The 16,275-nt window shown below is 54.1% G+C and overlaps 5 protein-coding genes across 5 annotated transcripts; 3 read left to right on the forward strand and 2 right to left on the reverse strand.

Moving 5' to 3' along the window:
• Positions 1–602: 602 nt before the first annotated feature.
• CTRU02_205517 (pyridoxine kinase) lies at positions 603–1,954 on the forward strand (the record flags this gene model as incomplete). The annotated part of the gene is made up of 5 exons (XM_036722817.1): positions 603–656; positions 715–725; positions 771–889; positions 961–1,285; positions 1,348–1,954. 5 exons carry the CDS (start codon positions 603–605, stop codon positions 1,952–1,954), a joined length of 1,116 nt encoding a protein of 371 aa, XP_036585714.1.
• Positions 1,955–3,726: 1,772 nt separating this feature from the next.
• CTRU02_205518 (uncharacterized protein) lies at positions 3,727–4,765 on the reverse strand (the record flags this gene model as incomplete). Its single annotated transcript, XM_036722819.1, has 2 exons — positions 3,727–4,605; positions 4,658–4,765. 2 exons carry the CDS (start codon positions 4,763–4,765, stop codon positions 3,727–3,729), a joined length of 987 nt encoding a protein of 328 aa, XP_036585716.1.
• Positions 4,766–6,884: 2,119 nt separating this feature from the next.
• On the forward strand, positions 6,885–8,402 carry CTRU02_205519 (kh domain rna binding protein; the record flags this gene model as incomplete). Its single annotated transcript, XM_036722820.1, has 3 exons — positions 6,885–7,394; positions 7,453–8,323; positions 8,380–8,402. 3 exons carry the CDS (start codon positions 6,885–6,887, stop codon positions 8,400–8,402), a joined length of 1,404 nt encoding a protein of 467 aa, XP_036585717.1.
• A 1,029-nt stretch (positions 8,403–9,431) lies between these two features.
• CTRU02_205520 (uncharacterized protein) lies at positions 9,432–10,206 on the reverse strand (the record flags this gene model as incomplete). Its single annotated transcript, XM_036722821.1, has 3 exons — positions 9,432–9,458; positions 9,519–9,571; positions 9,642–10,206. The coding sequence occupies 3 exons, from the start codon at positions 10,204–10,206 to the stop codon at positions 9,432–9,434; spliced, it is 645 nt and encodes a 214-aa protein (XP_036585718.1).
• A 4,759-nt stretch (positions 10,207–14,965) lies between these two features.
• CTRU02_205521 (uncharacterized protein) lies at positions 14,966–15,744 on the forward strand (the record flags this gene model as incomplete). Its single annotated transcript, XM_036722822.1, has 2 exons — positions 14,966–15,197; positions 15,251–15,744. 2 exons carry the CDS (start codon positions 14,966–14,968, stop codon positions 15,742–15,744), a joined length of 726 nt encoding a protein of 241 aa, XP_036585719.1.
• Positions 15,745–16,275: the final 531 nt, after the last annotated feature.

Here is a 16,275-nt window from a genome sequence, read left to right on the forward strand (position 1 = left end):
TCGGTTATCTCGTTATGTGGGTGAAAACTAAAGGTGCGCCAGCTGCCAGCGGCTGCAGGCTTCTGATGCGTCTGATGGACTTCCCAAATTTGGGCTAGTGCGGGGTTCTTCGGCGCCCTTTTGGCGGGGTCAGAGTCCCCTTGGCTCAGGACCCTTTGCAAATATCGGATTGGACGGGCTGAAGGTCGTAACGTCAGAGTCAGAGAGCCTAGAAGAACCTGGAACCGCATTTCATTGGGTCCAAGTCTAATCTCACTTAGTCACTTTGAAAGAACCAACTGCAGATACGGTTCGAAAAAAAAGACCCCTAGATACCAGGAATCTCTATCACTGATAATTTACCCCTCTATTTGCGATATACTCTTTTTGACTCACAGATTCGACCGTTTGATTCTTGTTCATTTTAATTGTGGTATACCCTCCTTTTCCCCAGTTGAAACGCATTATTGCCGCGCATCCGCATCTCACCTCCGATCGCTCACCATCTGCCCTCCCTCCGAGATCCGGCGTTTTGATATCTGATATCTGCGGCCAAGGCATAGAGATCTAAACGGATAGACGAGTCACATTTATCTTTGCTTGAGTACACAACGTTTGAAATCATGACTACAGAGTTGCCTATTCCTGACACGCGCGTGTTGGCCGTCGCTAGTCATGTGAGGCACTCAATGCTCCCCTTCACTCATGCGCCCGTGTGACTGACTTGTGTCCAAGGTTGTATCTGGGTGAGTCGCATCGCAGGTCATTGCTGCCTCTCTGATTACGTCAAGCATGGTGCTGGAGTCACACAGCGCTTACGGCCCGTTTAGTAATGTAGGAAATAAGATTGCGGTGTTCACGCTGCAGTCCCTCGGCTGTGACGTTGCGGCCTTGAACACCGTCCAGTTCAGTGAGTCTGTCTATCTTAGGAGAGAAACAGGTGAAAGGCTCATTCGGGTAAGAAAACTAATATTATGTGAGGTAACCACACGGGCTACCGGCAATGGAAGGGCACCAAGGTCTCCGCTCAGGAGATCCGCGACCTCTTCGAGGGCCTGAAGCAGTCGTACCTCGACGACTTTGACATGATGCTCTCGGGCTACATCCCCGGTGCCGAGGCCGTCATGGCCGTCGGCGACATCGCCAAAGAGCTGAAGGCGAAGTCAGACGCCGGCAGCTTCTTCTGGGTCCTGGACCCTGTCATGGGCGATAACGGAAAGCTCTACGTGGCCGAGGAGGTCGTGCCGGCATACCAATCGCTCATCGAACATGCGGACTTGATCCTGCCAAACCAGTTTGAAGCCGAGTATGTCCCCTCCTTTCTCACATTATCTGATTCCCGGAGAACCCCGCTCCTGACGTCGACAGGCTGCTCTCCGGCGTCAAGATCACAGACATGGAGTCACTTCAATCCGCCATCCGCGCCCTGCACTCCAAGTACCGCATCCCCCACATCGTCATCACCTCGGTGACCTTCACGGCCCCGGACCACCCGCCCTCGCACCTCTCCGTCGTTGGGTCGACCATGAACCCGGAGACGGGCGAGCCGCGGCTGTTCAAGATTGTATTCCCGGCAATCGACGCCTACTTCTCCGGCACGGGCGACATGTTCGCGGCGCTGATGACGGTGCGCATACGCGAGGCGGTCATGGCGGCGTCGAAGTCCGTCAGCCAAGGCGCGACAGGCGGCAAGAGCCTCAAGGACACCAAGTCGTGGCTGAGCGGGCCCGAGGTCGACGCGCTGGACCTGCCGCTTGCGAGAGCGGCGGAGATGGTGCTGGCGAGCATGCACGAGGTGCTCACGCAGACGGCGAGGGGCATGCAGGAGGCCGTCAGGGCGGTCGGGGAGGCCAAGACGGAGGAGGAGCAGAAGAAGCTGCATCTTCTCAAGAGTAAGAGTGCCGAGCTAAAGCTGGTGAGGAATTTGGCGTGTCTGCGGGATCCGGTCGTGGAGTTCCGAGCGAGAAGAATATAGACCAAAGAGCAAGACACAACATGATACAAAAAGATACAACTACACATACACATTGGCGGGGTCAGGGGCTCATAGGGGGTCGGGGTCATAGGTCACCTGCATGGGGGCGCGGATAGAAAAAGGCATTTAAGGTCGTGGCATTGTCATCATTCATGTTATTTTTTTGTTTCTCCTTATTCTATATTTTGGCCCCGTTTCCGCTCGTGACGGTGTATATGCGGCAATGGCGCTCTTGTCCGAGTCTGAACCATCATCTAATAGCAAAGTCCTCCCATTTTTCTTCATCCATATACCAGGGTAAACAAAATTCTACTGAGTAAGAGCAACACCAGTGCTGCCGAAGCCGCCGGCGCCACGGACGCTCTCCTCGAGCTCCTGGACCTCGACAATCTCGGGGGTGAAGATGCGCTCGACGATGAGCTGGGCGATACGGTCGCCCTCGGCAACCTCAAAGTCGGTGTCGGCGTGGTTGAAGAGGAGGACCTTCACCTCGCCACGGTAGTCGGCATCAATGACGCCGGCGCCGGTGTCAATGAAGTTCTTGGAGGCGAGGCCGGAACGGGGAGCGATACGGCCATCTGTGTAGAGAGGAAAGAAAATCTTTAGCCTTGGTTACTTCTCCAGCTCCTCGGCCAAGGAGAGACGGGGAAACATACAGGTGCCGGCGGGGACGGAGATGGCAATGTCGGTGCTGACGAGGGCCTTGCCACGGGCCGGGATGGTGGTCGGCTTCGCGGCGTACAGGTCGTAGCCGGCGGCGAAGAGGCTGCCGCGGGTAGGCAGGCGAGCCTTGTCAGAGAGCTTCTTGACTTGGAGAGGCGGGCAGGGCTCCATGGCGGCGGGGACGGGTGCGTCGTCGGAGGCGGTCTTGACTCGCTTGGCAGGAGGGTCAACAGACTGAGGTGCGTTGACGGCTTCAGCTGAGGTCATTTTTTGGTGTGTTTCGGCGGGGGGGAAAGTTCTCGTACGGAGTTGAAAGTTTACAGGTGTCAAACCGGTGTCGTCTTTCAGTGAAGTGGGAGGGGGGACGACGAGGTGTTGCTAGGCATGTTCAAGCAAGCAAGCAAGCTTACCTTAGTAAAGCTGCCACCAAAATAGGTGGGCTCTTTGGCGGTGTCGCGGTGACGCGTGAGGACGTGGATGAGGCATTGGCCAATCATAACGCGGTCTACCTATTAATCCCTGAAGCTATTGCTTTACGTCCATAAGGAAACATAATATGGTACAAAGCTGCCATCCTAAAGGTACGGACAGGTAAGTTCTGTTTCTAATTCAGTTTTCCGACGATCCATCAGGGTCTCAGTAGAGCCTCAGGGCCGCCTCATAAACCTCTGCGATTCATAAACTCCAGAATGCCTCAAAGTTTGTTCGTTGTTCCTTTTTTTTGCATTATTCAGTGTCAATATTACCTTTGACGCATACATGCCAAGTTTCTCATCTCAAGAACCAAGCATTTTTTTCACTCAATCTAGATACGTATCCAAATGCGGAAAAACGTGCCGAGTTTAAAGTTGAACACTGTGATGTGCGTAGCCGAAGACGAGCCCGCACTGTGATGGACGGAGCATTACCTACGATAATGAGCCTGTCAGAACAATATGTCCTGACTCGAGAGAATTGATGCTTAACAACAGGAGTGTTTCTCTGACATTGAAGGACCCATGATGGATATGCTATCGTCATTATCTCTGTTTGATTGCCTCCCTGCTCACCTCCCCACACGGGGGGATCTGCAGACGCATTTACACGGGTACGCGGCATTCCGGGCCCTCCTAGTCATCTAGCTCTCTACCGAAATCAATCAACTTGAGCCTCGTGGCATCTCTAGGATGGAACTGTGCGACCTTGGACCGGACCAGAAATCGTGCCGCTGCCGTCTCCTTCGGGATCTTAACGTAGGCGCCCGTGTTTTCGCCCCCGGCCTCCACGAGCTGGTTGAGAAGCTCCTCTATGAGCTCGCGCATCTCACGTCCTGCCGCTGTTGCCTCATCTACCTCGCCACGCCTATCCTTCCCGTCTTCTTGCGGGAGACCCCAGACTTCCTCGAGACGTCTCTGTCGCTTGTCCTCATCCGGCTTGGATTTTATCTGCATTGGCCGACCCTGGGCGTTGAAACCCGCAACCAGTTGATCAGAATCAATTTCCATCATTTCACCAACGACCGGTCCACCGAGGTCTTCCGCCGCCAACTGTGCCGCTAGATGGTCATCGATGAATTTCCTCACAGCTTTGAGTAGTTTTGAAGTCTCCTTGTCGTAATACCGCCTCTTCTGCTTCAGTTCGTCTAGTCTTTCCTTGGCGGCCTGCTCGGGCGAAAGTTCCATCCGAGACTCGGCTTCATCTTCGAGCGATTGGATGCGCTTTTCCAAACTCTGCTGTAGCAGCTTCTGGTCAGCCAGGTTCGCCTGCTCGCTTTCTAGCCTGTGTTTGGCCTGATCAAGTGAGGCTCTCTGGCTGGTCAGATAAGCTCGCGACTCTGCAATAGTCTGATGCGTCTTCCGCAGGGCCACGAGCGCGGGCAAGACAGACCCCGAGAAGGGTACGAAAGGAGGTGTGTTGGCAACTTGCTCAAAGGCACCCTTCATGACCTCATATGGGCCTGGGCCTGGGCCGGGCTTGTTTTGGGCAGATGGTCTACCATTGCGTTGAAGCTAATCTTGAGTTAACAAACAAGTCATCAATGTTGCTGTACATGTGACATACGGTTGCAAGTTCCTCCCGGTGCTGCTGGATTTTTTCTTGAAGTTCTTGTAAGCTCTGCTCCAGGCTCATGGAGTACCTGTCGCTGCTGGGACGGGGAGACTCGCTCATGCTGGGCAGCGTCCGATTGTCTTTCGGATCGGACTTGGATGGCTCTAGCACCTTGAATCAGTCCAAACCGTCTGATAGTTGGCGAGTCGGTGCCAATGTTGGCCAAAAGGTAACCCTCGACTTCTAGAGGGTGCCCTGGAAGAAACGAAACACTTTAAGCAACGGTAGCACGCGAAGCCTTCTAGCCGTCCAGACCACACGGCCCGTTGGGGTCGCAGATATACCCAATGGCGTTGAGCACCTAATAGGACCCCTGTCAGAAAGAACAAGGCGTACTTCTCAAGCTGGGCGCTAGATCCTCTGACTGTTTCAAAGGAGGTGTCACTGTGTGTCGGGTATTATCGAGAATTCCGGGGGACAGGTAGGGCCGGTGCGAGAGAGACACAGCACAGATGATGCACTGTCTCGACTGTCTGTCTGGGTATCTGGCACGCTGACAAGTGACACCGACGGGGTAGATTCCAACGATCTGGATAGTTTGGGTCTTGGGGAAATGAGAAAAAGAAAGAAAAAAGCAATGTGGTTTTCGTCTAGAAAGAGCGGTGACTGGCTGTCGGACGCAATCAGGTTTTTTGGTGAGCTTCTGAGTCCTAGTGTATGGCCGTTGGTAAGGACGCGATGCCGGCGTCGGTGTGTATGCGCGTTCAGGTAAGGATGTTGTTATGTGTGTGTGCGTGTAAAGCACTGCCGCAGTTATGACCAATGCTAGGCACTGGAAATCCTCAATGCAGGGCGGGCACCGCAAGCAGGCAAGTCGCACTTGCCGCGGGCTACATAAATTTGGGCGGAGAGGGCCTGGGGGACTCACACTTTTTCGCAGGTAATTAGTTGGTAGGAGGGACCCGAAACACACTGTGCGGCTGACTGCTTCCGCCAATCAGAAGATGCGCTGTCGCAGTACCAGGTGGCCAAACGCGCCCTTGGGGGTCCCCGGGGGTAAAGGCCCCCCATGTTGCTTAATCTGCCGGAACGAATTGCTGTCACTGTGTGGCTCCCACTTCTGCTTTGCTCAGAAGGGGTGGGCAGGTGGGGAAAACGATGAGAGGGCCGTGCGTCCAGGTACTGTGCTGGACCTTGGCCATCCGCCCGCCTTGTTGGCTGCGCTTGCCTGGCTGGCCTGGCCCTGACGAGCGGGCGAGCGAAAGCCTGCGTACGCAGTCAGGCCGATCTTTTTCTGAGGTTTCAGCAATATCTTGCCCTCGCCCATTTCCCAAACCTCTTCGAGACATCCGGACCCCCTTCCAATCCATCTGTTTGCACGGTTTTCTCCTCCCATCTCTTTTAATCCTCGCTCCCTTCGCTGCCCCCTCTCCGTTTCGACCTTGATCTTGTCGCATTTTCTCTGGTGGGTAGAATTCTCGCGGCTCAGCGCATCGGCTCCATTTACGCTCTCCCCTCACGTGTCGTGTCGCCGCCTCCAAGCTTGCCTGCTCTGGTCTCTTGACCCGACTGTCGGCGCATCGCCAACAACCAGCATCAGCAAACTGCTTGAAGCAAGGCTTTTCAAGCAAAAGGAGAGTGAAAACCATCGCTGAAAGGGATATCAAAGCTCTGCTTGCAGACTTGACAGACCGTCGCAAACTACATTGCAGCTTCCCTGCCTCGCAGCTTGGACTGTTAGTTTGACGGAGAAAGGTTTGAGCTTCTGCATCCGAATCGCCTCCCACATACAACCTTTGTCTACCATCAGCTCCCCCCTTCCACCTTCTCTCTACCTCTTTTTCCATCATCATCATCATCTTCATCATCATCATCTACATCCTACCCATTTCGCTGCTTCCCCACATCGCCTTCCCTCCGCTTGACCTGAGTTTCCCTACGATTCTCACGATTTCGGAAGCTACCACGGCCCTGAAAGGATAGGAGTCATCCTGAATCCACAGCCCCGACCTGCCTCAACTTCACGATCCTCTGCCCTACGACCTCTATCCTCCACGAGCACAGCCACTTCACCGGAAGAAAAGAAAAAAGACTCTTCTGAACCCGACCCCGACTACGCCACTACACCAGCCCGTTTTCCTTTGAAAACCGTTGTGGTGTAGATAGTCGAATACAAGCTCTTCTAGAATCTGCTACGGAATCGCGAAAACTTGTGTGTGACATTAACAACTAGCCCATCATGTCTGCGTCACCCACCCAGCCCGCAAACTCGGCCAAGCGCCCCCTCGAGGAGACATCCTCTCCTTCGCGCAGCAACGATCAGCCCGAAGCTAAGCGACCTGCCTTGGACAAGATACTGAAGAATGATGAAGAGGTCGAGATGGCTCAGCCGCTTGACAGCACCGTCATTGAAGCAACGGACGCGAACGGCGCGGAAAAGACGAACGGCGAGAAGGCCAAGTCCGAGCAGGCCGAGTCCGAGGGCACCGAGACGAAGCCCATCCAGAGCTCTGTTGCTGGCGTTGTTCCCGCGACTCCTTCTGCTTCTGCGAGTCACGACGAGAGGGATTGGATCCACATCCGCGCCGTCATTTCCAGCCCCGAGGCTGCCACGGTCATTGGAAAGGGCGGAGAGAATGTTTCCAACATTCGCAAGATGTCTGGTGCCAAGTGTACTGTGAGCGATTACCAGAAGGGTGCCGTTGAGCGCATCTTGACAGTGAGCGGTGTTGTCGATGCTGCCGCAAAGGTCCGTTTGACTTTTTTTCTCCGTCGTCATCTACATGTATCGCTGACTTTTTTAACAGGCTTTTGGCCTCATCATTCGAACACTCAACAACGAGCCCTTGGCTGAGCCGTCAAGCGCTCAGTCAAAGACATATCCCCTCCGCTTGCTTATCCCGCATATCTTGATCGGCTCCATTATTGGCAAGGGCGGCGCGCGCATTCGCGAGATCCAGGAAGCTTCTGGAGCTCGGCTTAACGCTTCTGACTCCTGCCTTCCTCTCTCCACTGAGCGCTCGCTAGTAGTCATGGGTGTTGCTGATGCCGTCCATATCGCGACTTACTATGTTGGTAGCACTCTGCTCGAGCAGTTGAACGACAGATTTGGTGGCCCGGCTGCCTCCGCTTATGCGACGCGGAGTGGCGGCCCTGCTGGTGTAGTACCCGGCGGCATGCAGGTCGTCCCGTACTGCCCGCAGCCCACCACGGGCAACTTTGGCAACCGTGAGAACTACAGCCGGAGACACGATGCTCGCGCTCAGCACCACCTCCCCGCCGCGCCGTACGCGCAGCCCTACCCTCATGCCGCTCAGCCAAACCCGGCCATGCCCATTCACTACGGTGCAGCCCAAGCCAGTGGCTACGGCGCCGCCGCTCCCATGCAGCCTCACGCGGGTGCTGCTGTGCCCCAGCCACACGGCGCTCACCCGGCCCAGCCCATGCACGGAGGAGCTATGCCCGGAGCTCCGTTGACACAGCAGATCTACATCCCCAACGACATGGTCGGCGCCATCATCGGAAAGGGTGGCCAAAAGATCAACGAAATACGCCAGATCAGCGGCAGCGTGATCAAAATCAACGAGCCGCAAGACAACAGCAACGAGCGGCTGGTCACCATCACGGGAACAGAGGAGTGCAATCGCATGGCGCTGTACATGCTATACTCTCGTCTCGGTAAGTCGACACAACTGCGTAACAGTGTCCGATGCAAGCGCTAACAAGACTTCCAGAATCGGAAAAGCATCGCATTTAACGTTGACGACGTTTATGACTTTACTGACTCTCACATTTTAGTTCGGCAAACCAAAATTTTAGGCGGATTGGTACAGTTTCTTTTCTTACGCGAAACATCATCGCCGCGCTTGGGGGATATCGGATTGGTCTCCGGCGTTGTCACCGTCGCGGGACCCCGGCTACTACATCTGGGAAGGGGGACGGATCTCGATCAACTTCATCTGATCAAAGGTGCTTTTAGAGGAGGTACTACTTTTAATAGTGCACTACTCTCTTTTTACTTCATCATCCATTTTCCAGCACATCTTGACTCCCTGCCTCCATCCTTACCATCACTGTCACGCGCCCTATCCATTGCCGTCGCCCTATCGCCCTACTATCCATTCTGCCTTGCATACACAGCCCTGTGGACATGATAGCCTTTTAACCTCTTGAGCCCGAGACCTCTTCCGTGATCCTAGCCCGCCATCGCCCTAACTTCGCCGCCACCAACTGTCATGTCTCTTGCCCAATCTCTCTTTTTCCTAGGACTACCTACACCTTGACCCGGGTGGCCCCCTCCCCTGCTTCAGAGCATAGTGCAGGTAGCCTTTTCTGCTCCCGTTCCTTTCCCGCGATTTGGCGGAGGAGATGAAGTCCGCCGGTTACCCGAACACTAAGAGCTCAGCTTTCATCCATGACGCAGAGTGCTAATCTTTTCGTTGCAGGTGTTGCTCAAGGTCTCCGGCGCAAGACAATGAAGTGAACGGTGCGTATATTTGTGGATGACGAATCGGCAACAAGCCTGTGAGTCGGCGACTACTATGCTCATTTGCTACTCACGAACAGGGTGTACTGGTACATGGACGGCGGCAGGTAAGGTAAGCATTATGAATGTCGTGTTTCTCGTGATTTAGGCTATCTGGGCTGTTTTGCTCTGTGACAGTGTCCTTGTCACTCGTCTCGTAGTACCATGGCCGATTACAGCCTCAGTAGTCGTAATTATCCAATCTTCTTAGCTTTAGTCTCCTTCTGCAAAAGAAAATCTGACAAGCTTTTTTTTTTTCACTTAGACTTGCTTCAGGTTTACGTGATACTGTCCATTGTCAGAGAGATTTCCCTTGTTGATGGTTGGTATTTTGGCAGTGTGACTTACCATGGAGATGTCCTTGCGTCCTGATCTCAATAAGTGGATGTTGTCAGAGACAGCTGCAGCGCACAAGTCAACATTGTGTTCATCCAACAAAGAGCATAGGCAGAGATGGGGGGTATGACTTACGTCCAGACTTGCCCTTGGCCTCAAGATGCGCCTCCTTACTATCCCACCCGAGAAGCAATGTGACAGCTGGACCCCTCTCGCCGTCCGCGCCATACGCAAGGGGCGTCGAGACCTCACCGTACGCGTGCCCATGGAACCCTTCGACCGTGCCCTTGGACAGTCCACCGGCGAACTCGGCCGTCTTGCCTACGAAATCGGGCTCGACGCCGTAAGCTACAAAAACCTCGGTGCACGGCGCGCGTAGTACGGCGCTAGGATCGGAGGCGCCGTCCGAGACGAAGGGGACTTTATAAAATACCGGCGCCGGGTCCGATGCGGCGATGGCCTTGAGCGAGGCGAACCATGGCGTGTAGTTCTCTGATGCCGCGAAGGAGGAGAAAGCGTCCGGAGACGCCCAATCTACTACCAGAACCGTCTTGGAAGGATCTTCCAGTTGGCGACCTGTGTAGAGGGCCGTTACGCCGGGGACGGATTTGAGAGTTGCGGTCACGTCAGCCCAGGCTGCGGAAGGCTCGGGAGAGGGGTTTTTGAGGGTTAGCACGATGAATTCTGTGACTTTCGTCATTTTTTTTTATTTTTTAGGAGGCTTGGGTGAGTGATGTAGTGTGGGTGTGATTAAAAATGATGAATTTATAGGCGCGTCGTTCCTGGGTATGCTTGACGGAGCTGTTCCCGAAGGAGGTGCAGTGCTATTTATATGTTGATCACAAGTGAAGCTTTTGGCGATGTGTGGTTGTACGAGACACTCCTGTGATCTCAATGGTACGCGCATCTAGCAGCTTCCATGGGACCTTCCAGCCGGTTCGGTCTCAGCATGCATCAATGTTGGAGATGGTCACGTGGACGTGTACTCCGCATCGATGGCGAAGCTTCTGGCGAAGCTGATGTGACTGACCCGCAATGTCTCACAGCCTCAACCGGCAACACTTGTCGCGGAGCAAGAGAAAGTATTTTTTTGCTTTCAAACTAGCTAGATTAAAATGCCTTCCTTCCTCTCGTAGTGCCTGCTATTTGCCGAATTTCCCTGTTGGCGGTCCGACATGAAGTCATCACGACTTCCGCTCCGCTCTACGTGCTGAGTCCCCGCTTCCGCCTCGGAACCCCCGCTGGCGGCCGGACAGGATCGGTCGCGAGATAATGGAATTGAAGTGGCGTACGCCATCTTCAGCCTCGGGCCAAGAGATTCTTTTCATCTTAGCGCGGCGCCTCACCATGACGAATAATAAGCAAGGTAGCCGTAATAAACAAACATAGGGTTCTGCACTAAGGGAAAATGAAGTACCCCATGGGCATTCCAACGGCCAACGGGCGGGCCAATCCTGCCCTGTTCTTTTGGACAGAGACTGCAAAAGGCTATTGATTAGAACATGTCAGTGGAAGTGTCCAAGACCTCTGAGGTACTAGAACGCTCAATGAGGAAACAAGTCTCCCGGAGACGATATTAATGGGGCGAGAACTAATCAGGACAAGAAAAGTACCGTGCTTCATTTACTACACCAACAACAAACACTATCCGCTTCTGGCATCAAGAGAGTGGCTTAGGGCTGAGATGCATTCAATAAAGTTGCCTTGTGTATGCAATCGTGATGCAACTTGCAGCTGACAAGGTTGCCCGTCAACCTTGGCTATCACAGGCACGGCGTCACTTTGCGGCGGACAAACCGTAATGTTGCGCGTGTGTCTGACATCGTGGTACCGCAGCCGAGACGTCGATTTTTCCCCAGTGTAGTTTGCATGCTCGCAGAAAATGCCGGGAGGTATGATTGTGAGCTTAATCAAAACTGCCTTGCGACGCAAGATCTTGTCGTGGACATCATCGCTGTGCCGCTCGACCGCAGGAAATTGGAGACCTCGATTTAGAGCGTGGAAACGTGACCACGGTCCACCTGCTCGTACTCGGCCGCATACGGGGAAAAACGACGCTGACTGCGTCGCTAGAGTCACATAAAACGCAAGAACCTGCCAAAAGTCGACAGCCATGGAAGGGATAATCCGAACAAGAGGTTGTATTCCAGGGTTAGGGTTTATGGGAATGGCCTCAATTCAAGGTTACAGCTTGCCTCTGCAGCAAGCTATTCTTGTCGTACTGCATTGTTTTCGTCCGACATGGCTTGTCCTGGCCCATGCCAACTTCCGGGCGATCAAGGGGTATTTGACTTCATTTTGCCCCGTCATCAATGCTCTCTCATTTTGACGACCCACGGTTTGCGAGTCGTCGCCAGCAGTGAACTACGCCTGCGGGAGGTGAATTGTGGATAATAGAGTTCAATGTTGAAACTCTGACAGGGAGTGCTAGCAATGGAGACCTTGCTGACGGACGACCCGACGACATGGGCGAGCCGTCCATCAACACAGAGTTGAATAGATTGTGTGGCTGTAGGGGCACAAGTGTCAACTGGCCGAGTCGCACGCTGAAGCTGCAAGCCTGAGCATCATGGTAACGGTAGTGCTGACGCGGGCACGTGAGAGGTTTTTTAGGTCGGCGACCTTGAACTTGACTGCCTCCGGCTTCTGCCCGACGCCTTGCATCAAGGGTGCGTCCGGGGGAGGGTGGGCGTCGGGGCTGACTGGGGCGGAGAGTTGTGGCACGGCCTAGTGACTCCAACATGTCTCGAGGGCCCACGATGTCCTCACGTTTCATGGACATGGGTGAAGACGCATCAGAGTAAGACTGGATTCTTGAGAGTGGCGTAGGCAGGATCCGCGACACAAAGTGCCAGCGAAAGGCTTTTTGCTACATCGTTGCGATTACGACATGAGGATCCCATAAACCGATGCAGCAGCAATCTGTAATGAGGAGTGGTATTGGTATCGACGGCGAAGTGACGTGATGAAGTGGCTATTGAAAGCCTTAGGAGCGGGAAAAACGGCTTCGGAATTCTGAGCTGGCGTCAGGCCATGTAACGTCTGCTCTCGCTTGGCAGCTAGTGCCGCTTGGTGGTTAATAGTGAGGTTTTCGAAGGGCCGAAGACACACACTCGCACACACAAAAGATCTTTTCTTGCATATCAAGTCCGATGTCCCCCTGTCGATTATTCTGTCTGTAAGTGGTGTACCAACGGCAGTCCTCTGCCTGCCTAGTAGAAGGCCTGCGAGGCGAGAAAATCAGAGAACCACAACAGGTTGCAGGACTCTAGGCTGCGGCGTAGTAAATTAAGTGAGTTGCTTTGACACCTGGCCGGTGTTAGTCCGTTGACTGGGTTGAGCGATTGGATGACGGGAGGGTAGAAGCTGGACGATGGAATTGGTGGTTGCGGTTGGAGTGCCAAGTTCAGGCGGCCCCATGAACTAATTGTCTCTTGCTTGTTCCTTGCAGTGGTCGCGTCGCTTAAACGCAGGATGGTACGTGCTACAAACCCGGTACGTACTTGAGATACGCACTCCGTAGGTACGCTAGGGTATTGTATACTGCAAACCGGGCGACCTCTATTTCCAGAAACATGTTAAGGGAATTGCTTAGTTTAAACGCCGGGTGCTCCATTGAAATTCTGTAGACGTCACATCATCTCAATTTCGTGTGCGCTCACGCGGACAAGACTCCGGCTGGAGACCTTTCCATTCCCAATGTCCATGGGTGGTCGGGGCAATTCCCAGTAGGGGCGAGAGTGTGGATGGGAGGATTGAAGGGAAGTGGGTGAAGAAGGGGAAGCCCTGGCCGAAGTCCGGCTCGTCGTGCACGTCTACCATGTCAGTGCCCTCCCTCCTTACAATGTAGAGCTTCTATCTTATTTTGTTCTTTCCAGCGTGCGTGTGCACCTTGGCTAGCACGCCATGTCCGAAACTTGGCTCTTGTTTGGCGGCCTGGCCTGTTCTTCTTTTGGCCTTACTATGTAGTCCAGCCGCATCTCAAGGCTTGATGCTTGCGTCTATCCAGGTCGATTTGGGAAAGTTCCGTGCTTACCCGACTCTTTAAAAAGGCGCCCATGCCCATTCAGGCCTGGCAAGGCCATTGTTAAGAGGGGCATCGAGAGATGAGTGCAGCAGGCAGCGATTCGAACCCATGAACAGAAAGCAATGGTGCTCTGGAGCACTGCAGCAGGTTCGGAGCAAAAAAAAGGAGATCGCGACCCGCTGCGCAGTGGGATTGCCGAGTGAGGAGTGACGAGCGGCAAACTGGACAACACTAGTACTTACTGTAGGTAGTAAAGAGAAAAAATATCCCCCTGGACTGTGAAAGAATGGAGCCTGCAATGACCATGCGCCGGGCTTTTCATTGGTGGGGAACTGATATCCATAAGCTGGGAAGCGGAAAGCGCGTTGGCTCAGCCCTGTTCGGCTAGGATCTTCTCTTGCTCTTAATGGAAAAGTTACCTTCAGCAGGAGAGCAGGATCACACAAGTCCCGCGTTATGGCTGCGCGGTGGCTATTGCCGCTGCCCCCAATGGCTGCTCCAAATGCAGCAGCCGCTCCACGAGTTGTGCTGGGACTCCACGCTTCAGATGGTGTTCACTTTCAGGGGTACGTACCGCCAATCGCACCTTCGCGCGCTTTAAATCACCACAGGAGTCCTGTGCCTTATGTGGGAAGGGTGCTGTCCCACGGAGTGCATAGTAGGCTAATCTTCGAACAGGGTGCAGAGGTACCTGCGCCTGGGAAATTTCTCAGGTCCACCCCCCCCTTCTCCATGCCGCAGCGACCCAATCAGGAGGGTCCAATCTCTTCGTTAATTTGAATACCCATGCTCGCTGTGTCGGCGGCGCAGTCGACAACTACGACGAGGCACGCAAGTTGACAGGAGTTTTGCGCCCAACTGCTGTGAGGTGTGCTGTCCTGCTTGCTGGCCCTGCTAACCACCCTATTAGTTAACGTTTGTCTCCCTTTCCAGGACTTCACAAGTAGTAGCACCGATGAGGCCATCACCCCCGTCTAGCCTATTTGGGCAACGAATGCCTCGAAGTCACCCCTCCTTCTTTCCACCATGATATGGGTCAAGCACCTTGAGCCTTGGATGGCCCGTCAACCCTGTACCACACCCCCCCCCTTGCCGCCCGCCCGTGAGCCTAGCCCCCGGTGCTTGCTCACCTCACCAGGCTCACCTCCTCTTCTTTCCTATCCCTCCGCTTCGTCTGATCTTTCTTCTCTTTCCTCTCTCTTTCTTTACCACAGCCCAGTCAAACTCACCATCCCGTGTGCGTCTCATCCTCTGGCTTCAGCCTGCCACTCTTTTTATATAGTCACTCATTAGCCCACCGTCGAAAGGCACCTACTCTCACTTACTACCTACTCGCTTTCTTCCAGTCCTTCGTTCGACTTTTTTGTTCCGTCTTCTTATATAGACCTAACTTCTAATCACCAATCCTCTCAACCACCTCAAATCAGCCAAAATGCGCTTCACCATCTCCGCCGCTGCCTTCCTGGCCTTCGCTGCCAATGTTTTGGCCCAGAACCCTAACTTCAACCCCGTCAACAAGCCTACTCCTAACGAGAAGATCAACGCCGGCACCACCTACACTATCGAGTGGACTACCCCCGATGCCTTCAAGGACGTCACCGTCTCCATCAGCCTGATCGGTGGCGCTACCCAGGACAAGCAGGTTCCTCTCCTTGACGTTGCTTGTGAGTTTTCCCCCAACCGACTTGGAAACAAGAGCATCACTGACATGACCTAGCCGGCATTCCCAACTCTGCTGGCAAGTACAGCTGGACCATCCCCAGCACTCTGGGCAAGGACGCTTTCTACGGCCTGGTCGTCAAGTCTGAGGCCAACCCCTCCGTCGACTTCCAGTACTCCAACCCCTTCCACATCGTTGCTGGTGAGGGATCCAGCTCCGGCACCACCACCGTTACCTCCTCCGCTGGCACCGCTACCGTCACTCTGTCCTCCAACTCTGCTGCTGCCACTCCTTCCTCTTCCCGCGCTGCCTCCTCTTCCGAGGTTGTCATTGCTGTTAACAGCACCACCGCTGTGCCCACCACCGCCGCCCCTACCGCCGCTACCCAGTCCGCCCCTGTTACCGTCGTCACCAGCGTCACCAGGCCCGCCAGCAACACCACTAGGCCCAGCACCACTCTGGCCACCATTACCAACCCCGGTGCTGGTGCTCAGGCCACCGCTGGTGTTTTCGCCGTCCTCGGTGGTCTTGCCGTTGCCGCCCTTTTCTAAGCGATTTCCCGACAGCATTTCTCGGATCTCTCAATATCTGTTAAATCGCCTGGGTTTTGGGTTTTGGGTTCAACGTGCATATAGGTCATGACAGGATAAAAAGACGGGGACTCGGCTCTAGTCTTGCTCCGCCGGGGAAAACCACGCCGGTCAAGCTCGGAGGGAAAATGAGCTCCGCACATGGCGTTTTCATTGTGTTTTTCGATACCAGTTCCCTCCGTGGGCAAAATTTTGATCACGAGGGATGGGTTGATACCTTTCTTAGTTGATAATGTGAGAGAAGAACGAATTTGGTCTTATTAGAAAATATGGATTATCTTTCATCCCATTTGCTCTTATTCGTCCCAGCGACACTGTCGATCATTCTGTGAAAGTGCGATGCAGATCAGATAACCTTGCAGCTGTCATGCGACAGCCGACGTCCTGTCCGACACGAACTGGTGGGATCTCGAGCACGATTGGCCCAAGCACTTCAGTGCAGCAATTGTCAATCAGCCACAGGGTCCTCGACCACTAATGGATCAGATGAGC

Source organism: Colletotrichum truncatum (assembly GCF_014235925.2).
Source record: "Colletotrichum truncatum strain CMES1059 chromosome Unknown Contig_0003, whole genome shotgun sequence".
Taxonomy (NCBI): Eukaryota; Fungi; Ascomycota; class Sordariomycetes; order Glomerellales; family Glomerellaceae; genus Colletotrichum; species Colletotrichum truncatum.